At 26.9% G+C, this 25,868-nt stretch overlaps 5 protein-coding genes across 6 annotated transcripts; 2 read left to right on the top strand and 3 right to left on the bottom strand.

Annotated features, from left to right (window-relative positions):
- Nucleotides 1–701: 701 nt before the first annotated feature.
- LOC114128532 (DDB1- and CUL4-associated factor 13) lies at nt 702–4,515 on the bottom strand. Its single transcript, XM_027993055.2, has 8 exons — nt 4,305–4,515; nt 3,060–3,442; nt 2,827–2,998; nt 2,602–2,749; nt 2,378–2,531; nt 2,159–2,305; nt 1,778–1,941; nt 702–872 (listed from the first exon to the last, which is right to left on the bottom strand). The coding sequence occupies exons 1-8, from the start codon at nt 4,372–4,374 to the stop codon at nt 785–787; spliced, it is 1,326 nt and encodes a 441-aa protein (XP_027848856.1). The 5' UTR covers nt 4,375–4,515; the 3' UTR covers nt 702–784.
- On the top strand, nt 3,327–7,166 carry LOC114128533 (probable actin-related protein 2/3 complex subunit 2). Of its 2 annotated transcripts, XM_027993056.2 has the most exons (7): nt 3,327–3,475; nt 4,846–4,930; nt 4,999–5,092; nt 5,156–5,442; nt 5,500–5,720; nt 5,818–6,022; nt 6,953–7,166. In XM_027993056.2, the coding sequence occupies exons 2-7, from the start codon at nt 4,857–4,859 to the stop codon at nt 6,978–6,980; spliced, it is 909 nt and encodes a 302-aa protein (XP_027848857.1). In that variant the 5' UTR covers nt 3,327–3,475; nt 4,846–4,856; the 3' UTR covers nt 6,981–7,166. The 2 variants fall into 2 exon arrangements, with proteins under 2 accessions (XP_027848857.1, XP_050052889.1); XM_050196932.1 differs by lacking the exon at nt 3,327–3,475 and having other exon boundaries at nt 4,707–4,930.
- A 22-nt stretch (nt 7,167–7,188) lies between these two features.
- Nucleotides 7,189–17,223, bottom strand: LOC114128576 (vacuolar protein sorting-associated protein 11 homolog). The gene is made up of 17 exons (XM_027993119.2): nt 16,844–17,223; nt 16,626–16,694; nt 15,709–15,882; nt 15,287–15,646; nt 15,103–15,189; nt 14,684–14,841; nt 13,237–13,606; nt 13,023–13,169; nt 12,743–12,931; nt 12,566–12,673; nt 12,398–12,496; nt 12,093–12,319; nt 11,826–11,998; nt 9,545–9,746; nt 9,385–9,480; nt 9,126–9,213; nt 7,189–7,670 (listed from the first exon to the last, which is right to left on the bottom strand). Exons 1-17 carry the CDS (start codon nt 16,856–16,858, stop codon nt 7,314–7,316), a joined length of 2,919 nt encoding a protein of 972 aa, XP_027848920.1. The 5' UTR covers nt 16,859–17,223; the 3' UTR covers nt 7,189–7,313.
- A 174-nt stretch (nt 17,224–17,397) lies between these two features.
- Nucleotides 17,398–22,111, top strand: LOC114128577 (protein lin-54 homolog). Its single transcript, XM_027993120.2, has 10 exons — nt 17,398–18,001; nt 18,946–19,415; nt 19,487–19,696; nt 19,910–20,065; nt 20,155–20,367; nt 20,431–20,664; nt 20,740–20,865; nt 20,930–21,159; nt 21,240–21,659; nt 21,782–22,111. Exons 1-10 carry the CDS (start codon nt 17,989–17,991, stop codon nt 21,963–21,965), a joined length of 2,256 nt encoding a protein of 751 aa, XP_027848921.1. The 5' UTR covers nt 17,398–17,988; the 3' UTR covers nt 21,966–22,111.
- Nucleotides 22,112–22,153: 42 nt separating this feature from the next.
- On the bottom strand, nt 22,154–25,475 carry LOC114128578 (ribosome biogenesis protein BRX1 homolog). The gene is made up of 6 exons (XM_027993123.2): nt 24,982–25,475; nt 23,162–23,317; nt 22,963–23,083; nt 22,643–22,903; nt 22,491–22,585; nt 22,154–22,424 (listed from the first exon to the last, which is right to left on the bottom strand). Exons 1-6 carry the CDS (start codon nt 25,093–25,095, stop codon nt 22,248–22,250), a joined length of 924 nt encoding a protein of 307 aa, XP_027848924.2. The 5' UTR covers nt 25,096–25,475; the 3' UTR covers nt 22,154–22,247.
- Between the last annotated feature and the right edge of the window lie 393 nt (nt 25,476–25,868).

The raw sequence follows: 25,868 nt of genomic DNA, 5'->3' as shown, positions 1-25,868 counted from the left end.
TAAGGTAAGTGGTACATAAAATAGGGGGAATTTGGGAGTTACAATTTCCACAGGTTTTTTGTCAAAGCTAAAGGTAATAGTTAAAATAATAAGTGTGTCTTCTTAAATCAGATGTATTTTAGGCTCTAGCCGACGCCATTGTAAATTAGGTATTTCTTAATATACATGTGCCTAAAGTTTGCTTAACTGTGTATTTTTTTTTTCATAATATACACTATGTACTTACTTACCTATGATTACATTTTTGTTGATTCAGAATAAATATTTTATTTTGAAGTGCAAGTATGAATGAATAAAAATAATCAAAGCTTACCGTCATCAATGACATCATTAGAAAATGGGTGAGAATGGGCCTCTGTCTGTTTTTAAAAGCAGATTGTTGAGCCAGGGCTCATATGTTGCTGTTTAATCATTATAATAGTGAAAAAACTATGCTAATTTTTGTATTTTCACATAATATTGTATACTGGGGGTGAGAAATTATTGTCACAATGTCTAGTTATTAGTTATTACCAGAATTTCAACGTTCATGCATTTACATATCAATTTCACCAAGTTGTATTTAATGCTAGATGATATAAAAATCTATTATGAGGTACCATGGTTATCATACTAATTTAGGCATTTTTTAGGGCACAAACTTACAAGTCCTGGTTATTCCTTAGTGCCAGTTTCTAATAAAATTGAAATTATTATACAAATTATACAATTTTGTTATTAAAGTTGTAATTCAATAAAAATATATACATATGGTAGAACCTTAAAATAAACAAGAATAATACATTTAAACAACTTCTGAAATAACATTCTTCTTTTTTTCAGAGACGTATGGAATACTATTTTTCTTTGAGTGTTTGCGGATATTTTCTTCCCTGAAAATATACATAAAAAAAATTAATATATGTAAGACATATAGTGGGTGATTCTTTTATCAAACAACAGTCATTATTTTAAAATCTATTAACATTTTTTGAATATTTTTATCACTATAGTTTTTTTATTTTTAAGAATAACTACATAAATTTTAGATTCTAAAACCGAGCAATGAAGGTACTGATATTAAAATGTTTATTTTTTTTTTTTTTGGTGAGTACACAATAAGTTATGAAAAAATGCTTTAATTTTAAAATTTTAGAGTAGCTTTGGATAGCGAATTGAAACTAAGTTTACACTAGAAAGGTCAAAATTAAAAATTGCTAGTACCTACTTTTATTTATAATTGGGAAAAGCAAGAAAAGGAGGAATTTTTCTGCTTATCATATTATATACACATTTTAAGTTAAAATTTGACATAAATATTCATTTAAACAATAAATAACAATGTATAATATATAGTTAAAACTTTTACTATACACAACAACATTTTTGATTTATCTTAAGATATATATTTTTTTTTTATACTATGAACCTGCTTTTACTGTTTATGGTATTTACAGAAATGTAAAATTGAATTTTGAGTTATATATGCTTTTATAATAATTAATAATTTAACAATACATTTGAGAAAAAACTATATTAACCTATCGTAATATTAAAAGTAAAATAAATTGCATTTGTGTATATAAAAAAAAACTTATCACAAAATATTATATAAAGTGATGGACGGTTTTTCAAATACAATGATGTATCATTGAAATCAAATTCAATATTTTAACACACCCATAATAATTATTAGTAACCCACTGGTCTAACTTTTTATTTTTATATTCTGAAGCGAAATATTATTTGAAGTATAAATTACCTTATACATACATATATTTATAAAAAAAGAACTTACTTTCTTTTGAGTTTTTTCTTAGATTCCAATTGTTGATTACGTTCATGATAGACATGTTTAGGTACTTGTCTATGTCTAGCGATCCTTTTAACTTGTGGATGAGCAGCAAACTTCTCTTTCAATGTAGCGTTATATTCTAAAGCTGTTCTTTCACGTGGTCTTAACTAAAATAATATTTTAGTAAATAACTGTTTCATATACACACTGAATTTATTTAATAAAAATTAATATAACACTCATACTTTTATGAAATGCTCTAACTCTAGTCTACTTATATTTTTCATAAAAAACATCAATTACTTAGAACTTTAGGTTTTTACTTTAGAACATTTTAATTTGTATTTATCCATTTAAAATTATAATTAATACAAATATACTTACTGTTCCTAATTTTTCTGAAGCATTTGCTTTCCAAATTCTTATATTCATTTCATCAGATGCACTTAAAACAAATTTATTGTCTAATGACCAAATTACACTAGTTAAATGTTGCATACGTTTAGTATGATAGATTTCTCTCGAATGTCCCTAAATTTTAACATATAAAATTATTATTTTTACATAAACAATATCTAACTATCAAAACAAAAATATAAATACATGATGGCTTTCAAAAATTCTGATGGTTTTATCATAGCTTCCAGTGACAAATTCTAAGCCAGTTGGTGCATAATCTATACATGTAACAGCAGCCACGTGATCTTTATGCACATTTATAGGAGATTCTAATTTCCGTGTATCATAAGAATAACAACTAAATTTAAATATTAATTAATCAATACCAATTGGGTAAAATATGTAACTAATATAAAATTAGTAATTACTTATAATCTTCGTTGGCAGCAGTAAACACATATGCTTCCATTGGATTCCATGCTAACTGATTGGTTTTAAGTTTCATTATTACTTTTCGCATTGGTTTCACTTCTCTGGTGTCATAAAGAATTATACTGCGGTCACTTGCACATGATGCTATGAAAATTTATTATAAAATCATATTATTTACTATTTAATATATTAAATAAAAATACAAAATACAAATATGCTACCTAAAACATTTGTATCAATTTGATTAAAAGCTATATGATGTAAACTATCAACACCCCATTTTAGAGTTGATGTTGGTTGACTTCGAGTAATATCCCATAACTGCACTACATCACCGCAAGTAGCAAATACTTTATCATTTAACCATTGACAACTAACACCATATAAAACAGACTAAAATAAACACAGTTAAAAATAATGTGATAAATTGAATTTATTTTACATTTGTACATACTTGAGATATGAATGTATGAGATGGAGTTTCAAATTCTTCTGTATTCCAAACTTTAACAGTAGAATCATCTCCAACACTAAACAATCTCGTGCCATCGGGGTTAAAACATAAGCCACGAACAAACCGGTCATGGCCATTGATACTATTAATACATTTTTTTTTTGTTAAATTCCAAAGCCGCACTTCACCATCATAAGAACCACTGGCTATTGTTGATAAAGATTTAGGATGTTTAGCCATGCAGAATATACCATCACGATGTCCATCCAAGTTACCAATAAATGGCTTAGCAAAAACTCGTTCCAATTTCACTGCATTAAGAGCACGAACATATTCACGTGATGATTGAAAAGGATGTAGATTCGGATCATAATTCCGAGGCACTGGAAAATAATGAAAAATTAAGAAAGAATTAGGTAAATTCTACTTAATGTACATGCAAAATTTATTTGATGATTCAATTCAATTAAGATTATTGATAAACTAAAATAATTAACCAAGAAATATATTATAAGCAGCAACCTTATTTATCTAAACAGTAAAAATAATAATCATATTAAAATTTATAGGTATAGATTTGAGCACAATAAATTAATTATACCACCTCTTTATTCTAACTGCCAAAAATATAGTCACTGATAACCAAAAAACCGATTTAAATAGAGAGCTACGAGGCATAACAGTTGTACAAGATAAGTAGACGAACTACACTCTTGCTAAGGTAACATGAGCATAAGAGACAAAAGTTTATAGGAAGTATTAAAGATGTATTATGTTAGATTTTCAATATGATATATGAATTAATTTCTATAAAATGGAACCATCACATTTTTTTATACAGCTAAGACAAAAAAACATGGTAGCTCAACCTCTATTTTTGTAATAAAATTAATACAAAATGATAAATGAAATTTTAGTGTAATAATATAATACAACTTACAATTCAGTATAGAATTCATCATTTAGATAAATAAATAGAATAGTAATAAGTAATTGAAAAATGTTTACCTAAAATACCTATATATTTTATGGTTTATAGATATCTGCAATGACAATTTGGGTGTTAAGATAATTTATGTCCAGAATATTCGCGATATTTTATGTAAAAATCATTCCCAAACATTTGTATAAAAATATCAACATGATAATTAAGAAACAAAAGTCAATCATTACCACTTTTGTGTATAAACATGAAATTTGTAAGCACAGTTTATTCTACTAACTACTTGCCAACACCAAAATTACCTTTCTGGATATCCCGTTTTGTTTCTCGTAAATAGTTATCCGGATTCCGGCTCAATACTTTGACTTTCATTTTCAAATTTTCAATTTCTGATATACTCGAGTATAACTAAAGAGTAAAGACGTTAAACTGTTACAGTAATGAAAAATTAAAAAAATATTGAATGTTGACTTATTGCGATTTAGTGATTTACGATAAATGATAGTACGATGAGAGAACTATAAAACCATTGCCGGGCCATGTGAACGTAGGGGAGTCATTCACATGTGCGAGTACATAGTGACCAACACGCGTTCTCTGATGAAAATTATTTATACGGAATATTTGGTTTTTCAACTAAGAGACATACTGATCCGGCCGCGTTATCTTATATGAAAATATTTGATATTAACATCCGAGAAGATTCGTCATATTATTTGACAATTTATCCATAAATTATAAAAAAAAATTCGCCCATGTATACTTTAATATAGTTTATTAATCAATTAAATCAATTATAGTTAAATGTCTATTTAGTCTTTGTTTTATTGTTTGTTTCGTTAGTCAGTAAAATCATGATATTGTTAGAAACAAATAACCGCGTTGTTGAAGAATCCATCAGTGTGAGAATTAAAAATGCTTTGGCAGGGTATGTCATTATTTTAACTGTATGTTACGTTTATTGTTTATATTTTATTTATTACTTTTGCATTTTAGAAATAAGCCAGAAAACACAAATATATTCATATCGGATTATGCCGGAGTATTATTTCACATTTCAAATTTAGAAGGCCAAAAAAATCAGCTTAGGGTGAGTGTAATGTTTAATATTATTAGAAAACAGTTTATTATATAATTATGTATTATATGTTAGGTGAGCATAGCTTTGAAATTCTATGCCGAACTCCAACAACATGGAGCAACAGAACTATTAAACCGTGTGTATGGGTCATACGTCACTGAACCAGAATCGGGTTTTAATTTTTCTTTGCTAGTTGACCTAGAAAAAATTCCAGATGACTGGGAATCGTTAGTGAAAAAAATTGGTCAATTTAAACGTAATTGTTTTGCTTCAGTATTTGAAAAGTATTTTGACTTTCAAGAAAAAGGGGAAGAAGGCCATAAAAGAGCTGTGATTAATTACCGAGAAGATGAGACTATGTGAGTTACAAATTGTTTTATGTTTGACATTTTTTTTAAACAATTCTTTTGTATTAGGTATGTGGAAGCAAAAGCAGATCGTGTAACTGTTGTATTCAGTACAGTATTCAGAGATAGTGATGACATAGTTTTAGGTAAAGTCTTTATGCAAGAGTTGAGAGAAGGCAGACGAGCTAGTCAAACTTCACCTCAAGTTTTGTTTACGCACAAAGAACCACCGCTTGAACTGCAAGATACTAATGCTCGTGTTGGTGACGAAGTAGGATACATAACATTTGGTAAGAAAGTTTCCTTTAAATTACATAGTATGTAAAAGAAAATAATTGTGCTATTGGAAAACAATTAACATTTTATTTTTAATTAATTTAATTTTAGTGTTGTTTCCGAGACACACTAATCGTGCAGCTCGTGAAAATACTATTAATTTGATTCATATGTTCCGTGACTATCTTCATTACCACATTAAGTGCACGAAGGCATATATACATTCTTGTATGCGAGCAAAAACAACTGACTTCATTAAAGTGCTTAACAGAGCTAGACCAGAATCTAAAAAATCTAATGAAAAGAAAACTATTAGGTAAGTAAAATTTAAAAATATAGCTTTTATTATTTATTTACTTAAATTTTTTTCTAATGTAGAACAGAGCTTAAAATATATTTTATCTATTTTTTCATTATGTTATCAGCTTTTTAATTCTTAGTAATTTTATTAAACTACTTAATTTTGTATAATTTATTTTTAGGACTTAGCAACTTAAGCTTAAAATTTCTGATATACCTTATAAAAATAAGAAAGATAAATACATAGGTATAAAATTAATTTAAACAATCAACAATTTGTAAAACAACTTTAAGTTATAAAGTCAAATTACTTCATACCAAGTAATAATAATTAAAATCAAAAGTATTGCTATTTATTATATAAAGGTCAAAGAGAATGGGTTTTTAATATTGTGAAAATGTAGAAATTAGTAATTCGTACATAATTTTTAAAAAAAAAAAAAAAATGTATTAGTTACTAATATTTAATAACACAAGTATAAATATTACAAATTAAAATACATATTTTCCATAATAATAATAATCAATGCTTGAAGTTGATAAATATATAAAAAAAATCTCCAATTCAAACACTATTGAAATGAGTTTGGAAGATTATAATTCTATAATATGTTACTTTGGCATTATGTACCATACTACTTTACTTGATAACATTATTGATTATTCTATTCTATTAATTGTTGAAGTAAATTATTCATGTTAATACATATTAATATTGGTACAGGAACAATTGACACCGATCAGTATGCATGTAGTATAGTTAACAAATGACAATTTCATAAACCAAAACAAATATATTTTAAATTATAGTATATTAATTCAAAATAACATTAAAAAATTCCTTTATTTTTTTTTTTATTAAGTAGTTTTTATTTTTAGAACATTAAATTTATAATTTAAATTTACTTATATATATATATAATAACTGTAATTTTTAATGTTTTAGTGGCAGATCATTCATTCGAAAGGACTGAAAAAATATTTTACCTTTTCAAATACTGTAAAATTAATAATTAATAATGAAAACATTGAATTTATCTTAAATTAATGTTAACAACATTGATTTTTAGTCTAGTATGTATAAATATTGTTAGCTAATATAACTAACCATTGTTTTAAATTTATAAATAGTAAAATAAAGTTGTGTATTCATCTTTCAATTTTTTTAAAAAATTTTTTTATTATTATTATATATATATATCATTTATTTAATTGAAACAATAGTATTGCATTTATATTAATTTAAATTACAATAATAAATTATTTATTTATTTATAAATTGTTATTAATTAAACTTCAATTTACAATTAAGTGTCATCTGCAAAAGGATTTTTACTTTCATCATACTCATCTTTGAATGGATTTTTATTATCATCATATTCCATATTATCTTCATCTTCATCAAATGGATTTGTATTTTGTTGTTGTATAGCATGTACAGATAATATTGGACTCAGTCTTGGTGGTGTTTGTACAACTGGAACCACAGGTTTAGGTGTTAATACTATAGGAGATGATATCAATTTTGATTTAGCTAGTTGGTTTTCAACTGTAGATAAATCATCAAATAAGCATCGACCAAAGTATTCAGATATTAGTGAAAAACAATCTGTGGCTCGTTCTAGCTGATTATGGAATTCTGAATTATAATCTTTTATCTGGCCCTAAATAAAATGAAAAATATTTATGTAATTATAAATGTATTATGCATATTATAAGTCATAGTCATTTAACTTGTGGCTAGCAACACAACACTAAATGATGGTTCTCAACAATTAATGTTGTTAATCTACCATTGACATTTAAAAAGATCTTTGTTAGTGTAATATACAGGTTGAATCAAAATGCCATCCCTAATCACCTACTAAATTTCTAATAAAAAATACTGTTTTTTTACCCACAGCTAAATAATTTTCTATTATGGAACTGCTTGGCAAAGAGAAATTTTAAATTTTCGAAACGAATATAAATAGTGGCTACAGATTCGTATATATAAAAACTACAAATATAGGTTTTCTAAGTAAAAGTAAGTTACTAGTTAGTCCATAGTAATGAATATAAAATATAAAACATAGTAATGATTGAAACCTGTTATAATATTCCATCATCTATATGAAGTCACAATCCCCATAATTCGACAACCACTAATAGTTTTGCAGTGCCATCTTGAAACTATAGAGATAGAGTTTTAGCTTATCTTGTATAATGGAATAAAGCGGGCGGGGGGAGGGGGTCGTCACTAAATAACAACCTATGTGCAAGGAATTGATTTTTATATAGGGTCTTATCTAAATATTTTTATTGTATTAAATTATTTTTTTTGTTATTATATAATAAATACTTATTTACTGAAGCATTAAGTTAAACAACATCCAAAAATGTCCTAAATGTTGATTAGAAGGAGACTCATAAAAAATACTAATATAATGCATATATATATTTAGTATACAACACTACAACTAAAAAAAACCGATTTAAATTGTTTTCTGAAAAAATAGAATAAAAAAGATAAATTTAGCAGTAAATTATTTTAAGACAATTACTTCCATGGGAAATGTAATTTTTTATTAGTAACATCATAAAATCATACCATTTAATGAAACATATCTAGAATACATCATACATACGTGGTATTTAGATTAAAACAATTACTTGACATACAAGTCACACAAGTTCATTTTCATAATTATGAATTATGATTAATTTTTCTTCAGATGTTCATGTTATTTCCATAGACCATAGTACTTATATTTGTTTTTTTTTTCAGAGTAGTTTATAGAATTAATTATTATTACAAAATGTTGTAATAATAGCTCATGCCGAGTGTCATATGCATACATAAATAGGATTAATTAAAAATAAATATATACAAAATAGTAATGATAAAAAATATTATACTCTATAATGTAGTATAAAACTAAAATTTTAAAAATGTTAACTACCAAAACTTATTCTTTTTTTAATGCTCTAAATTTTCACACAATAAAAAACAATTTTTTTTAGTTGTATAATTCTTTAATATTTAGAATTATGAACCAATAGAATTGACTAACAAACAACAGTTTAACCACTTGAATGGTCCACCAAGTTATAAAACAACTGTTACTGTATTTTATTACCTGAGTCCGTATGATATCCATTATTTGTTTATTGTTAGGAGTACATGCTGGACAATCATCATCGCTTTCTGAAAAAGCTTGAAAACAGCTAAAATAAAAATAAATGTAACAAAAAATAATATTAAATAAAATAATAACTGATTTTAAGTTTATTGCTTGTGTAATGTGTATTATGATGCCTGGTAAAATATTAAAATAATAGAAAAACAAAAAATGAGATATTCATGATACATATGTAATAATTTAAATGATTACTAACTGTTGATGATATGAATGCTGACACATAAAATGTACACTGGGAAGTTCTAATTGATTATTGCAAGCACTACAACGCAAACCTTGAAAGACGACAGCACTAAAAAATAAATATTCATTTTTAAATGGAATACTTAAGTTATTAGATGTAACTGTATAAATACCAATTTTTTAATTTTTCTATGGTGTGTTTTAAATTTTCTGTATCATTTTGATATTTATCAACCATTTCTTTGTCTTTTTCAAGTATTTTTTTTTCAGCACCAAACAAACTAGTTAGATAAGCTCTAACATGACCAATATTAAAGGTTTTAGATTTAGCCAATGATGTGATAGTAAAATGAGCTGACAGCAGAGATTTTTTTTCTATTAAAACAGATAATTATTTAAATTATTATTAATATTTTATAGTGTTATAAAGTAGAAATTGATTGACGAGTATTTAAATTCTTTGAAACATATCTGAAAGACATAGTAATGTTAAAAATTATCTTTTGAATATTAATTTTGGCATTCGTGTAGCAGGTGATCTACTACCTCGTTTTAGGTGTATCAGGTGATCTAGCGTATTACACTAGGTGTAGTTGGTGATCTACAATTATTATTACCTATTATTATATTCTATGATATTATTCTAGGTGATATATAAATTTGTTTTATGAAATGGCGAAATTAAATACTAAGTTTGAATTTAAATATTTTTACATAATATTTGGTCATATTTTAAGAAAATCAATTTTTAGCATATTGGCCATATTTTATATTATTTTTATTTTTATAAACGTAAAATTTTCGGGAAAAATCATAGTTGGATGGTCGTAGTTTGTTGTATCTAACACGTACGTCTGTTTATGTTAGTCTCTTTATCGCTTAATAATCAACCTTTTTATCGACAATATAAAAAATAAAATTTTTTACAACTTCACAATTCACTTCCGAATGACAGTGAAACGCCAAATTGTAAAAAATGTGATTCTGAAACAAAAATTGCGGTCAGAAAAAAACGGCTGGCTTCTGGTGAACAACGTGAGTACCAAAGTTTAAGATGCGTTCAAAAAGGATATCAAACATTCCAGTCTCTGCGTCAAGACAATAAATTGTTTACCTACACAGATTTGAATAATAAATGGAATTCTAAATTGTCGCTGGGGTAAATTTTAGAGTTGGTTTATTACTGGTCAGAAAACATGAGCATAGTAACCGTTTGTCGGCTTACTGGACGTTCTAATAAAACAGTAGTAGATTGGTACAATTTATGCCATGATGTGTTTTGTAGTATTTATGAAATTCGGAAACCTATGGATGAACCTAACAAATGTGTTATAGGAATCAATTAATAGATACTTTTTTAACATTTTTAAATGATACTAAAAATGTTTACTGTAATTGAAAAATGTATTATATTTGGCTAATTATTATTTTTTTTTATACTTGACGAATATTTGTATAATAATATATTATGACGTAGATACTTGTAATAAAAAATATTATGTGTTTTTATACTATTAAAAATATTTTTTAAATTTATACGTAGATCACTTGTCCTAAATTCGCAGATCACTCTAGTGTAGTAGATCACCTGCTACACGAATGCCTTAATTTTTGATGTATATATGTATAGTAAAATCACGTACAAAAATCTCATTTTTGTTTTATATCATTATACTTTTAACGTGGATAATCTAGAATAAGTATTAGAGATGATTCGGGTTTGGAAATTCAAGGAAATACACATATTTTTGGTAAGTCATAGAACATTGAAAGTAAGATATAAAGTTGTTTTACTTTTCTGATATATGAAAACTTTAATTTCATTAATTTATGGTTTCTAGTGCTATTTGTTAATTTAGAATTTTAAGTAATATTTGTAAAAATATTTTTATATTATAAATGAATTAAACAATATAACTCCAATAAAGTATTCAAATAGGGGAACAAAAACATATATTTTGATTTTCAAAAAAAAGGTAGATACGTTATCGGTTGTTATCGCCGATGACATCAGACAATTTATTCCATTGATTTCCAATAATTTTGTTATTTTTCAAATGTTTGTTAGACACATTGTACTACAATTATCAGATTTGTTGTATTTATGTTCTAGAACTAGACCAAATAACTATAGTTCTGAAATATCTACTACCATAGTCTATAAAAGAAGAATTTTGTTATCAATTTTATTTTACATAATATTTACTATTTTTAGTGCAATTTTTTGGGCTTATTTTCACATTTTTATTGCATGTAAAAGCATTAAACTTGTACTTTTAAGTGTTATAATTTCTGAGCTCTGGTGATGACTTACATTACACATAATATACATAATATCACGTATTATTTCTCTATAATCTGTCCAGCAAGAGAAAATACCATAGCATAATTTCAAAATATCATTGGAATGACAGATTAATAGAATTCAGTATTAATATAAGTTATAGTACATACCAATTTCATTTAATATTTCTTCCAACATAAAAGGTGGAAACATATCATCTACTATTGCTGTATTAAACACTAATACCCATAATTTTGGTTCAACATGTCCATATCTCCTACAACATTCTATTGCACCAATGTAATCATTTAGAGATAGGTAATAGCGAATTAATTTAGAGTATCTAAAAAAAAAAAACAATTTATAATCATTATAATGTTAATATGTTTTAAACAAATTACAATTAAAAAGATAATAATTATGAATCTTTACTTAACTGTTTGTTGTGTTCAAAAATGTAAACTATAGCTGGTTTAAATTCAAAAGACATGGCCAAGATTAATACTTGATAATGATCACACATTTTAATATCAGTAGATTGTAGAATATTAATAATTTTCTTTTCAATTTTGTTACGATTTTCTTGATTATTTTCATTTTTCCATACAATCAAACAATGTTCAATGTATGTATTTAATAATGATGTAGACCATTTATCTAAAAACTTAAATAACATATAAACTAAGTAATTTTAATTATTATTAAATATTATTTATATCTTATTACTTTTCAAGTAACTTACATTATCAAAATGTTCCAAAAAATCTACTAAACATTCAGAGTCGTCTAGCAACAAATAAATGAAATCTTCAGGTTGAGCTAAATTTCCAGACAGGTCTACCTTAAAGAATGATAATACAATTTATATTTAATACAAACTTTATTATCTTATAATAAATTAAGCATTTACATTGGCCGTAGTATACCAAGTGGAACACAATTTCTTCAAAAAACTGACCGTTTCTTTAGGAACATTTTCTATAAATACATTACTATATTGTTTAATTATTTGTACTGACTGAAATTAATAAAATATCAACAATTATATTATTATTGGTGATTATTTAATTCAACAATCACATGGTACCTGGTCAACAGAAAGTTTTTCAATATATTCTAAAGCAGATGTATACTCATGACGATCTTCCAGAAGTATTTTTATATACAAAGAATGTCTATTGTGTTTTTCAGCTAATGCAAGTGCATTTTCAGGTGATGACTGTCTACAAACTTTTATGGCAACATCCACATCAAAATCAATGTTTTCATCTTTTATCTGCAATGAATATAAATGAAAATTATTAAATTTAAAAGTTAATTATTTTTACTATAATTTATTAATTTAAAATCTAAAATGTTATAATTACTACAATAAATTCTTGAAGTTTGTCTAGACTGTTTAATTTTGAATAGCAATTGAACAATAATGTTGTATGATCTTTATTTGCATTACCTAACTTATGTAAAGCATGCAAATATGTGGTTAAACTGTCTATATATTGAGAATCTAAAAACTAAAAATATATAGTACATTAGTATTCAGTTTTAATTGTTGCATAACTTATATATTAAAATATTTACTTTTTTGATAACATAAGATGGTTCAAGTTTTCCAATAGTTTTAATATATTGTTCAACAGCACCACTGTGATCCCCTTTAGTATATAAATGATCACCATATTGACGAAATATATCAATTAGAGCTTGAGAATCATATTGTTGACATTTAGCCATACGAACAGCAACATCATACAAGTTTTTTTTGAATAATACAGTCAATTTGGATTGTAAATCTTTTTCTATTAACTGTGATAAACTTCCTTTGGTTGTTAAAATATACAAAGACCCCCACTCTGGTAAAACTGATAAAATGTCTTGCATAGTAGTTGTATAAATTATAAATTTATTTTGAATATCCAACACAGTGATTGAAATAGACTCAATTTCATCGCTGAAAAAATAATTCAAAATAATAGTAAGATACATAGAAAACTATAAAGGAACAATTTATCATTAGTTATCCAGTATATATTTTTATTTTTTTTACAAGCTTAGAATTATGATACAAAAAAAATTAAACCACTATTAGTATTTAAGTAATTTAAGTTAAAGCCTTGATTTCTTAATCAATATGATATGTATTAGGTTACAATATTTTATTTATAAAAACTATTTTATATTTTAGCTAATGATAATTAATATAATTATAATTACACATATCAAATCATAATCAATTTTATTGGCTTCTTTATTGTCTATATATTATAATAATATTAAAAATATTAGTATTATACATAATACAAATGAGTAAGTGACCTTGCAATTTTAAGTACAACCAGAAGTGCACCCTACATTTTCTCTGGTCTTCTAACTAGAGGTCTTACAGACTTCTTGGGTAGAGGGACTGCCTTTTCCCAAGAATAGAAATAGTCTGCCTAGGAGGGAGAATTTGTAATTATAAACCTAAACTAAGGTGTCACAAAGTGTGTTCCATGGAACATTGAGGTACTGCTAGATATAGTCTGTACCAAATAAGAGCACACCGCGTTGATGTATCTAAATAAACAGCGGAGCCCCTGGCCGGTTCTATTCGCTCTGTCATTGGTCGCATCTATCATGTGCGAGTTTCAACCTGTTTTCCTACGCCGCCCGGTGCATTCTTATTTGGTACAGACTACAGACTAGAGAGCTAGAGAGGCTCTCTAGTACAGACTATACATCATTATTGAGAAAATTATTTTATATTATATTATTTGGAAAAAATATTATTAACATTTTGATTGAACTTTTTTTTTAAACTAATTTTAATTTTAATAAAAAATAATCATTAACAGAATCGTAGAATCATTGAGACATTTTTTAGAGTATTAGTTTGGGAATTGCTAACCTAAACTAAATAACTGGAAACCCAACTAATAGGGGGAAAATGTAAAGTTTAACAAGTACTTGAAAAAATCAAAAAACACACTAGATAACTAAAGTAAATTTATATCGCTATAAATCAGTATGCTGTTAAAGTAAATCTTACGAATGTTTTGTTGTAGTAGAAACAGTAATAGCATTCAAAGGTTTTCCTCTTTCTTTAGATACTATAATTAAATAATTTCGAAACCATTGAAGAATAATTTTTTGACCTCCAACAACATAGCATGGTCCACGACTATCAACTGTATAACAATATATGGCCTAAAATAAAATTAACAAAATAGTATAACATAAAATTATTTTGAAAGTAAATTATACATAATAATAAATTGTATGATAAGATCTTTGAAAAGTAAATAAGACCGGATTTTATATAAAATATATAAAGCTCTTTTCAACAATGAGTTTCCATTAATTACTTGATTAATAAAATTATAAAATAGAAAATTTTACATTGCCTATTATTGTATAAAATTCGGGCTTTAGTTTTAGTTACAAAGAAATTATGTTTCAAGGGCTTACATCTTCTTTTGCAATCATAAAATGACTATCAGGTCCATTCACCAATACAGAACATTTGAAATCACACCCTACTGCATCCAAAACCGTCTAAAACAAAACATTTTTAAGTTTTAAACATCTCAATGAATCATAATAGTATGAATAATACTTTTATGAATAATAAAAGTAATAATGACTAATATACCATAGGACAGGAATCTTTAGAAGTAACATTAAATTGTTGTACAGATGAGACAGTAGATACAAAAAGGTACCATTGATCCTTGCTAATACATTTGAAAGCCATTCCGGTTATTCCTTGACCCAACTCTTTTAACATCTTAGGCTTAGAATTCCGATCTCTTGACAAATCTCCTTTAAATAATGCTATACAACCATCTTTAAATCCAATGGCCATTAACAAACGATTGTCAGTTGCACATAATGTAGTAGGTTTTTCAGATTTTGGTAATTTCGTTGTACGTATACATATTGGAGTACTTTGACGATCTCTTCGTTCTAAATCCCAAACTTTGAGGATAGTATTGGTATTTGGTTCATCTTCCTAAATGTTAAAGTTTAGTTATAAAATAAATATTATAATGAATAGATTTAACAAATACTCACACCAATTGTAACTAAAATACTACTATATTGTAGTTGTGTAGAAAGAAGTACAGTAGATTGATAGGCTCGAAATGTAGTAACTTGAAATGTACGTGTAATTAAATGCACTAGACCATCATCATCACATGTTACCAAATGACCATGACCACTACTCGTAGATGTTATTTTAGAGCTCTAAATAAATAAAATTAAGTAATAGAAATTTAATATAATAACATTTTAAAAAGAAATGATCTAATTTGCTAATTCTTTTGAATATATTTTAAAAACAAGAAATTCAAATTTTCAAAATTAATTATGTTTTAATTCATAATGGAACGAAGAATTTCGTGGATTAAGCAATTGGGTGATTTATTATTGTTGCCACTTAATACTTATTCAATTTTATGAAAATTACATGTAGCCTAATAATTAACAAATTTTAAATTGGATATTGAACATAATATACTATAGTTAAAAGGTTATAATTTATTTTTTTAAATTTTTAAGACATTTTTCATTTTTCTTAAAAAATATTAGAATAACAATAAAAAAAAAATTAACTAAATCTTGGCCGAATTGACTATAATTAGAAAAATGAACTTAGTACAAAATAATTTTATTGAAAAAATATGATTATTAAATTTTACTTTTAGATTAGGTAATTAAAGACATAATAAAATTTTATTATGTGTTTAAGATTAATAATTTAAATGATTTATAATATACTTTGAAAAATGGTTAACCAAATCCCATATTATTAACTGTTATTAGAAATAAAAATAAAAAACTTTAAAATACCTTAATTGATATATTATTTTATTTTTAATTAAAAGTAATACTTATAGTATTGCAAAAACTGTAGTTCATAAATATAAGACTATTTTCTCATAAAATTTGGTGGAAAAATACAACTAGAAATTTAGAAAATTACATACACCAATTGTTTGAGATATTTTATTTGAATCTGCATTGTGAATGATGTCGAAGAAATTAAATTTTCGCCACTGCAACATAAAAAAAATTAAACAGGTAAATAAATTGTTTGAAATGGCAATATTATAGTCCTGACTGTATAATATATTTCAATGTTTTATAGTCGAATAATAAGTACTTATTGCATCTATCAAATTTAAAATAAAAAATTTAAACTCACTTCTAAAAAAGACATAGTATCTTTTTTACTAGAACATAAGGAAAAACAGCCGAGGACAAAAATAAAGTTAAGTGCTGAGAATACTCAGTGAAATAGTTGATCCGAATATCAAAAAAAAATTATAATAATTAAAACAAATAACTTGGGCAATTACAGCTTAAAACTAAAAACTGAACTGAAAGAAGATCATTTTTAATTTTTATAGATCAATATAATTAAATAATACACGAAAGGTGGTGGAAATAGTTGCCAGTAGGTAATGGGTACTAAGTTAATAAAACATTAACTATTAAATAATGAATATTATTAAGATTTAAGGCGTATCACCATGAATTTAGAAGTATCAAGTAACTACATAGTTAATTTTAATTATCTAAAAAATGTCATCTGATAACGTTATCACTTATCGTAATTATTGGGCGGTGGCAGAAGTAATCACTAATCAATGCGGTTGCTTCATATAACCACAACCATGGTGGGTTCGAATATTGTATAATCACTTAACCAGTGACCAGTAACCGCAAGCCAAGTTGACTTTTGAATTTTTGAAAAAAAAGCCCACTTTGAACGCGATTGCCGTACAAGTTACTACAGTCTGTCGTCAGTTATCATAAATCGTGAATCCCGTAGCTTTTTTGGTGCGTTCAATTTTAACTTTTGAAAATTTAACAGGAAACTTGATTTCCGTCGTAGGTAATTATTTTGGTGTCCATAGACCGTGATCTTGTAGACAGAGAATCGGGCGCCCATTTTCGCGTTTTGTTGTTGTTATCGAATGTGCCTACGTATCGGACGAACGCGATTGGTCGGTGGTAAAAATTTTTTGAAAATCAAATATGGTGTTACAACGCTCCAAAAACGCGCACTTTTTCACAATCGATATTCGTCGAATGCGACCTATACGTGCGTCGCAATCGGTTTTAGGGTGTTCAGAGACGACTTCCACTCGCTGCTGACCAGGGGACAGCATTAGTTGGACCGGGGCGTGACCAACTACGAAGACCGGATCCATTCCCGACAGTCGATCTTAGAATCTCCAGGGAGACGCGACTGACGAGCAAAGGATCCCACGGAACACGACTTCGAAGTGGTGAAGATCGACTGAACTTTCGTTATCCGTCCAGTTTTTCCGATTACGTTCAATCATGTCTAACGCAGGTAGGTACAAACTGTGGCAACCCTCATGAAAAAAAAATACTAGGTATAAGTCTTACTCTCCTCTGGTCCATAGTTTTTTATTTTAGTTTTTATGGTCCCTTTTTAAAGTTGTGAAGTATAAACATCTTGAATGTCTTGTCCAAAATTTAATCAATTAATTAATATTTTATTTGTTTTTTATCATGGTTTGATATTTCAATGATATTGACCTTAATGTACCTATATTATAGTTTTAAATTTGATTTTAAAAATAACTAATAAACTTGTATAATTTTATGATGAAATCATTTTTGCTTAATGTAAAAGTATTCTTTGACAGTGTATGAAATTTAGATAATCATACACCTTGTAATGGATGTTGATATTTAAAATTATCAGTGTAACAATACATTCATTACAGTCAACAAAAACAATGATAATGGTTTTATTAACTAGTTTCTACCAATTATTTAAAAAAATTGTTTTCATGATTATGTTCTTATACTTGTTTTAATGTTAGATCTTTTGATTAAAATCCATTATCCTAATCACTGTATTTTCAGTGTACATACACTTTATGTATTGTAACAAAAACAATTTAAAAATCAATTAACTGAATCAATAGAAGACATTATCTTTATGTTTTAAATTTTTATATTCATAACTATTTCAAATGCCTAACTAACTAGTTTTGTATATATCTTCTAAATTATATATTTTATACTAATTTTGAATTGTTATGACCTTAAAATTATTCATATTTTCCTTTTAAGAACCCAGAGGTCATTCACCTCAGTCAATCAGTTATAATACATATAAGTATATATGATTAATAACATTAACATTCATGCATTTAACTAAATATATAAATTGACTAAATAAATATGTAATGAGAACTATTGTTAAAGTATCTGCTTAGTATAAATAAACAATTAAATTATATAAAACCTGTTTTTTTTCTTTAGATTTTGATAGTCAAGACTTGAGTGGTCCAAGTGTATTAGATGGTGATTACTTAACCATGTTAAGTTCTTCTGACAAGTTAATGTCGGGTGAATTTGAAGCTCTTGAACGACTTCAAGCTGAACTAGATTTATTTGATGATCCAAATAGGACTGAAGAAATTGTTGAACAAATGGCTGTAGAAAACCATTTAGATTTAATTGAAGAAGAAGTTTGCAGTGATGCAGGTGATGCGACTAGAATTAAAGATGAAATAGAATCAGAAAGTGAACTTATTGAAGATTCTGTTCCACCTCAGTTAACTGCAACACAAATTAAATTAGAGGCTGTAGATTTAGATGAAGATGAAATAGTATCATTAAAACAATCTCAATCACATTCTAAGTCTGAAATGCTATCTGTTAGTAGTTCAAGCGCCATAAAAAGAAGTGCACCACAAACTCTACATGGAAATCAACAATCAAAGAAACCTGTATGATAGAATTTGAATAAAAAAAATCTAAATAATCATTATCGTGATCACTGTTTTATTTTTTATTTTAGTTACTTACAAAAGTAATGGTTAATACATTACCAAGTACAAGTACTGGAAGAAATACTCAGCAGATTTTATTAAACGTTCCAATTGGACAACGTGCACAATTAGGTTCAACTAGAACTATAACACTTTCACAAGCTCGTCAAATGGGTTTACTTGCTCCAGGTTGTCGGCTCCAACATGTATCTTCAAATCCAAATACAGCTCAAAATAAAGTATATTATAATTCTTTTTTAATTAAAATAGACGTTAGATAAGATGCTGTGTTATTACTAATCCAACCTGATACTGTTGCAATTCAAAATTTCTTTTTTTATGTTTTAATTCATGTCGTTTTTTAAAATACTTTCCTTTAACACCAACACATTTAAAGGTGCTTAAATTTTACTTAAGTTAAAACATATTCTATTTTTTACTATGAAATTTAGAATATGGTTGTAAATAAAATTTCGGGGACAATGAAGAAAGGGACAACAGCAACTGGTACCATGAAGTCATCTGGACCTACTAAAATCTTGCCAGCACCAACTCTAATAACAACCAAAAGTCCGATGATGCAACAACAAAAAATTTTTATTCGACAAGTAATTTCAAATAATAAATAACAATTCTTATAATAAAATCTATTAAATAAATATCAATATATTTTTATAATATTTATTTATACTTTTAGGGTAGCGTTTTCAAACAAGGCACACTAGTGTCAACTAGCAATGGTACAAATCAGGTTATAAGATTACCATCTATTGTTAGCCAATCATCATCACCAGTGTCAAATATTCAACATATACGACTTCCAACAGTTAATGCTTCAACTGTTGCCGGTTTACAACAAGTTAGAATGCCAGTAACCTCTGGAATACAACAAGTACTACCCAATAAACAAGTAATACAACTCAAAAACGGATTATTGTTATTTAAATAATATAAAACTGTATCATTATATTAGGTTCAATACATTAGACTAGTACCTACAACAGCCACAAGTAGTATAGGTTCTTCTACTGTATCTGTTGTAACAACTACAACAACTGCAGCATTTCCAAAGCAACCACAAATAGTCACATTATCAACCTCGACACCAAAATCAAACGTTAAAACTACAACTGTAGCTAAGACATCTACAGCTAACAGTCAACAGCCAGTTACAAATCATATAAAAGTGTTTACTTCTTCGCCACATGTACATAATATTTAATTTATATATACATAATATCAAACTTTTATTGTAAAATTATTTATATATTTTTTTTCATAGACTTCGACTTCTAGTCTACAAAGACCAATATTACCTGCAAGTAAACCTAGTACAAGTTCATCTTTTGAATCAAAAAAGTCTAATAGTTCTAGTAATCAATCAACTAACTCTACGAGTTCTAAACAAGTATGTTAAAATAAATTATAGAATTCAACATTTTCCTCTAAAATTATGATGGTAAATAATTTAGGTATCAATGCCCAAAGTCACAATCAAAGAAGAAATTATTGACGATGATATAATACCCATAAGAAAAGAAGATAAAAAAGAAACAAACTTACATACCCCTACATTACCAAAGATTGGTAGACCATTTTCTTCCGCCACACCGGTATTATCTGAAACAAAACTCAAACCTACAAGTGATGTGAATAAAACAAAAAAACCTTGTAACTGCACTCGATCACAATGCCTTAAACTGTATGTCAAATTCATTAAAATTTTTAGAATATTAATTCCTTAAAATGTTTAAAACAACAGGTTATTGTACATTGTTATAGTTACTGTGATTGCTTTGCCAATGGTGAATTCTGTTACCAGTGTAACTGTAATTCATGTTACAACAACATGGAACATGAAGAAGATCGAGCACAGGCAATTCGCTCAGTATTAGATAGAAATCCAAATGCATTTAGACCAAAAATCAAAAGCTTTGTAGGCCAAGCTGAACGACAACATACCAAAGGATGTAACTGTAAGAGATCAGGATGTTTGAAAAATTATTGTGAATGCTTTGAAGCTCGTATAGCATGTTCACAAAACTGTAAATGTATTGGATGTCGTAATATGGAAGACGATTCGCATACTCCATTTGGAGACCATCCTGGATCTTTGAGTGTGGAACATTTAAAATCCAGAACAAAGTCAGCTAATTTTGTTACATCATTTGGTAGCATGCAAGCTGCAAATGCTATACCAAGGTAAAAAAATGTTCAACTATTGGTACATATACTATGTATTTAATTATTTTAGTAAATTGTTTGAACTTGAACTAACACAAATAATTATGTTGCGACTTTAAAATAATTTTTTTATTTTTCAGTCAACCATTCAAATTTTTTACTAATGACGTAGTACAAGCAACATGTCGGTGTCTTTTAGCACGTGGCATGGAAGCTAAAAAATTAAATGCTGGTGCTGAGGAATGTCAGCGCATAATAATTGAAGAGTTTGGACAATGTCTTGTCAAGATCATGGAATTAGCTTCTGAAAAATCTTTTTTATAGTCAAATAAAATTTTTTAGATCATATATGTATAGTCTATTTCAATACTAAATTGTACCCAAATTGAATTTAGTTTGTGTATAATTGCTCGCTTCTTAGTATAAATATTATTCTATTATTTGTTGTGTGTTGGAAAATTCTGTACATATTTTTTTTATGTATACGTACATATTTTTTTAAGTCATGTGCATATGGTATTCAAATGTTTTTATTTTCAAATTTTATTGACTTGTGTGTAAAACAAATTTCTTAATATATTTATTATAAATTTAACATTAAAAAGCCTATTTGTTTTTAGATATTAAATGTTTAGCCTTTTCCTTCACATTGCCATCTCTAAATATTTCATTTTCAGGTTTAACACGGAATGGTGCAAGCAGTTCTTTAGTCTTCTTTGCTTTACGCTGTATTTTATTATTGGCATACTTGTCTTTCTTACTATCTTTCAATAAACGTCTTGTCTAAAAAATATATATAAAAATTATTTATTTTTATGGAGGACATAAATTTTTTTTTTTTAGTACTACCTTTGCTGGAGTAACATAAAATGGATTTTCCCAAAGAGTTTCACCACAAAAACTTCCTTTAAAAATACGAATTGGCTGCAAAACAAATCTTGGTCCTGCAAAACAATTAAATAAATTTAGGATATAAATTTAAAAAGAAAAATTTCACTTGCCAATTTCAGCTATAGCACCATTCTCATCTAATATTTGATAGTTTCTAAACCATATTCTGTTATCTAATACAGAAAAGTTTAAAACATTGTCAACAAACGGTTGACTTTTGGGATGATGGTCTGGCACACCAAATATTTGTACAAACATTTCTCGTAACAAAGAATATTGAGGATGAGCATCAAAAGAATTGTCAAATGACAACAATGGCCGTGAGCCTTTTAAGCAATTGCCAGTTAATTTTAGTTCAGCACTTGTAAATACTATAATAACAAATAATTAAAAATATGTTGTTCTCATTTGCACCATATAAATAACTTACTACTCTCCACATTAAACTTAATACTAGGCCCATCTGGTGAATTTGAAAACCACATGTACAAATCTCTTTGAAGTCTCCCATCAAATAAAATGCATTTATTACAGTGAGACATCTTGCACATCTATCAAGAAGTAAATGTTATAACAATGTTAAAAATTAATATGAGGTAACATAATATAGAAAAATTCGTTCATCATACCTCGTTTACTACAAACAAATTTTCTTTACGCTCCATCTTGTTAGCTGATTTTGCATGAGGCAACATTTTGATTATATCTTTCATCAAATGGCGATGTTGAAAACTAATCCCACGAGTACCAAACACCAAAACTCGTTCTCTGTTTACCCATTTAGCCTAAATAACAAAAAAAAATAAATAATATAAAAGCTGTAATGTATTTTATACTGGTTTGCTGTAATACAGTGAAACAGTAAAATATTTTATATTTTATTATCTGACCATTTGTGAAATGGAAGTATTGTACAACATAAGCATGTCCAAACCTCCATGGCTGAGGAGACAAATTGTAAAACTTTAGTTTTTACATATTACATTTATTATACCTACCTATAATATTTGTGGCTCTTTTATCATAGAATTACAATATAAACACCTATAACTTTTTATTCAAATATGTAAACATCTAAAATTTAGAACATTTCTATTACTTACTATAAAATACGTTTACTGTCAAGTTATGAATGCTTGGACATAAAGCAAACCATTAATGACATTTGAAAGTGGAATAAGGTGCTTACCCACCCATTAAAATTGAATAGGTATGAAAAAACACGATTAAATTATTATCAAAAAATGATTTAAATTGGAAAAATGTTTATGTTATTAGAAATAGGTAATTAACGAAAAAGTGTAAAAATAACAAATAATAAAAAATACAGTAAATTAAATAGTCCTTTTTTTACAATTCTATATGCCTATCTACTGGTTTTAATGTTTTAAAAGTTTCAACCGCACGTCAACAATATTAATATTGTAGACAGATTCCTGTTTAATACTTAAAGTTAGTAATGCTGCTATGTTTGGCGAAACTCAACTTGGAAATATATCTCTCACATGAACAACTTGTCATTGAGATAGTTACTAATTGTTTTACAACTTTATATATATTTTTAAATATGGTATCTCTTAAAGAATCAGCTAATCGCTTTATCCAATATTTACATTATTGTTTAATACTTTAATATAAATGACTGATGGAAAAATCTTCCAATACTGTTGCTGGGGAGGCAGCTGCCCACTCAACTTCCACCATAGGCACGCCTATGTTGTACAATACAATCAAATAACAAAGCCCCTAATAAATACTTTTATTATATTATAATGATAAAAATATTGAACATTCTTACATATTGCCTATAGTTACAAAGTTTTTAAGAATATATCAGTTGACATTTAGTATCTCTATCATTCTAGCAAAACCAACTATACATTAGTTATTGGTAGTTTTATACAAAAACTCCTAAGTAAATATATTTTATTAAAAAATTACTGCAAAGTTTCAATGAAGTGATTCTTCAATGATCAAAAATTTAAAACTAATAAAACTTTTATTGTTGGTTATAAACAACTTCAATTAGTTATAAATAGGTATTATTTTTTAAATAAGATATTTGCATTTTGTAACTTTTTTTTTGTGTTAAAGAGGAACTATGTTAGCATTAATTTCCTTAAATTAAATAGTTTATCTAAAAAATGGGAAATATTAAGTGGGATTTTGTTATATTAAATAAATGAATATATAACGCTGAAATTACCTTCAGGTTAGGTTACATAAAACAAATTCAAGACAACAGTGATCTGTACACCTATAATTCAAAAATCGTAAAAATAGACGATTTACTATTTAATATAATAATTGATATATTCTAAACGCGCGGCTTAAAGAACGGTCCATTAAACATACAATATTTAGAATTCAATTATTTCACAAATATTATGAATGTGTGGGTCTACGTAAAAAGAGAATGTATAGAAATAAAATTGAATTAAAAACAAACCTTTTTGGTAACTGGTTCGTCCGAACGTCGGACGAGAGGCAAAATCACCTTTGCCTCATCTTCTTTTTTTACTACTTCCGTTTTCTGCTTCCTTTTCAAACCTTTCTTCGCCATTTTCAAAAAATCAACAACACGTGCGATGTGCCGACTGCCCGTGTATTCGTGTGTTTGCGTTTTTGTAGTTTCGTATTCTGATAAGTGATAACGGAATATTTTTCAGCATAGCACAAGATAACGTATAGTCTGTCTGCTCCGAGTACCAACGTAACCGAACCAACACGTACCATAAAGCTGAAACAAAACTACGATAGATATCGATTACTTACGTACGTCGTGAGGTCCTGCATGAGATTTATAAGACTACCGACTACCAAATACTATTTTGAAACCGTATTACTGTAGTAGGCTTTCAGAATACTTCGAAAATTTTGATTTTCGTTTACACTATTTCCATACCAAATACGTACAGTGTTTCTAATGATCTTTCGGTTTTTACAACTAGATAATCACTAAAATTAATAAGAGCAAGTTGAAATTCTAAGCGATTTTCAGTTTTTTACACACGAATAAATAAATAATTACATACTCCATCATTTTTCATGGTTTAATCGATCGCACCGTCGTAGTATCGCCATATGTATTTACGAGCACAGTTATATATTATTATAATTTATAAAACAAGTAACAACTATACGAGGTGTTTGAATCATATCTTTATATTTTATTTTGTGGGAGTAATAATTCTCAAAACAAATCACTGGCGTAGAGGCTCAGTTTTCAAAATTGTAAAGAGACTTACGTCTTTTTATCACATTTTTTCGTATAATTTCGGCATTAGCTGATGACAGCAACCTATGTAAAATTACAATATTACATTTATACAAGTC

The sequence above is a fragment of the Aphis gossypii genome, chromosome 1 (genome assembly GCF_020184175.1).
Source record: "Aphis gossypii isolate Hap1 chromosome 1, ASM2018417v2, whole genome shotgun sequence".
Taxonomy (NCBI): Eukaryota; Metazoa; Arthropoda; class Insecta; order Hemiptera; family Aphididae; genus Aphis; species Aphis gossypii.
This window is presented reverse-complemented; position numbering and strand designations above follow the sequence as displayed.

What these genes read in the sequence shown, in the direction of transcription:
- LOC114128532 (XM_027993055.2), bottom strand. Translation starts at nt 4,374, where the DNA reads ATGAAAGTCAAAGTATTGAGCCGGAATCCGGATAACTATTTACGAGAA. An exon ending in AAAACGGGATATCCAGAAAG is followed by an intron (nt 3,443 to 4,304) that starts GTAATTTTGGTG and finishes ATTATTTTCCAG; the next exon opens with TGCCTCGGAATTATGATCCG. An exon ending in CTTCAGAAAAATTAGGAACA is followed by an intron (nt 1,942 to 2,158) that starts GTAAGTATATTT and finishes ATATTATTTTAG; the next exon opens with TTAAGACCACGTGAAAGAAC.
- LOC114128533 (XM_027993056.2), top strand. Translation starts at nt 4,857, where the DNA reads ATGATATTGTTAGAAACAAATAACCGCGTTGTTGAAGAATCCATCAGT. An exon ending in GCCAAAAAAATCAGCTTAGG is followed by an intron (nt 5,093 to 5,155) that starts GTGAGTGTAATG and finishes ATTATATGTTAG; the next exon opens with GTGAGCATAGCTTTGAAATT. An exon ending in TACCGAGAAGATGAGACTAT is followed by an intron (nt 5,443 to 5,499) that starts GTGAGTTACAAA and finishes CTTTTGTATTAG; the next exon opens with GTATGTGGAAGCAAAAGCAG.
- LOC114128576 (XM_027993119.2), bottom strand. An exon ending in CTTGGTATACTACGGCCAAT is followed by an intron (nt 12,497 to 12,565) that starts GTAAATGCTTAA and finishes TCATTCTTTAAG; the next exon opens with GTAGACCTGTCTGGAAATTT. An exon ending in TTTTGGAACATTTTGATAAT is followed by an intron (nt 12,320 to 12,397) that starts GTAAGTTACTTG and finishes ATGTTATTTAAG; the next exon opens with TTTTTAGATAAATGGTCTAC.
- LOC114128577 (XM_027993120.2), top strand. An exon ending in TGTTTACTTCTTCGCCACAT is followed by an intron (nt 20,665 to 20,739) that starts GTACATAATATT and finishes TTTTTTTCATAG; the next exon opens with ACTTCGACTTCTAGTCTACA. An exon ending in ACTCTACGAGTTCTAAACAA is followed by an intron (nt 20,866 to 20,929) that starts GTATGTTAAAAT and finishes TAAATAATTTAG; the next exon opens with GTATCAATGCCCAAAGTCAC.
- LOC114128578 (XM_027993123.2), bottom strand. Translation starts at nt 25,095, where the DNA reads ATGGCGAAGAAAGGTTTGAAAAGGAAGCAGAAAACGGAAGTAGTAAAA. An exon ending in ATTTGTTTGTAGTAAACGAG is followed by an intron (nt 23,084 to 23,161) that starts GTATGATGAACG and finishes ACTTCTTGATAG; the next exon opens with ATGTGCAAGATGTCTCACTG. An exon ending in TTTATGTTACTCCAGCAAAG is followed by an intron (nt 22,425 to 22,490) that starts GTAGTACTAAAA and finishes TATATTTTTTAG; the next exon opens with ACAAGACGTTTATTGAAAGA.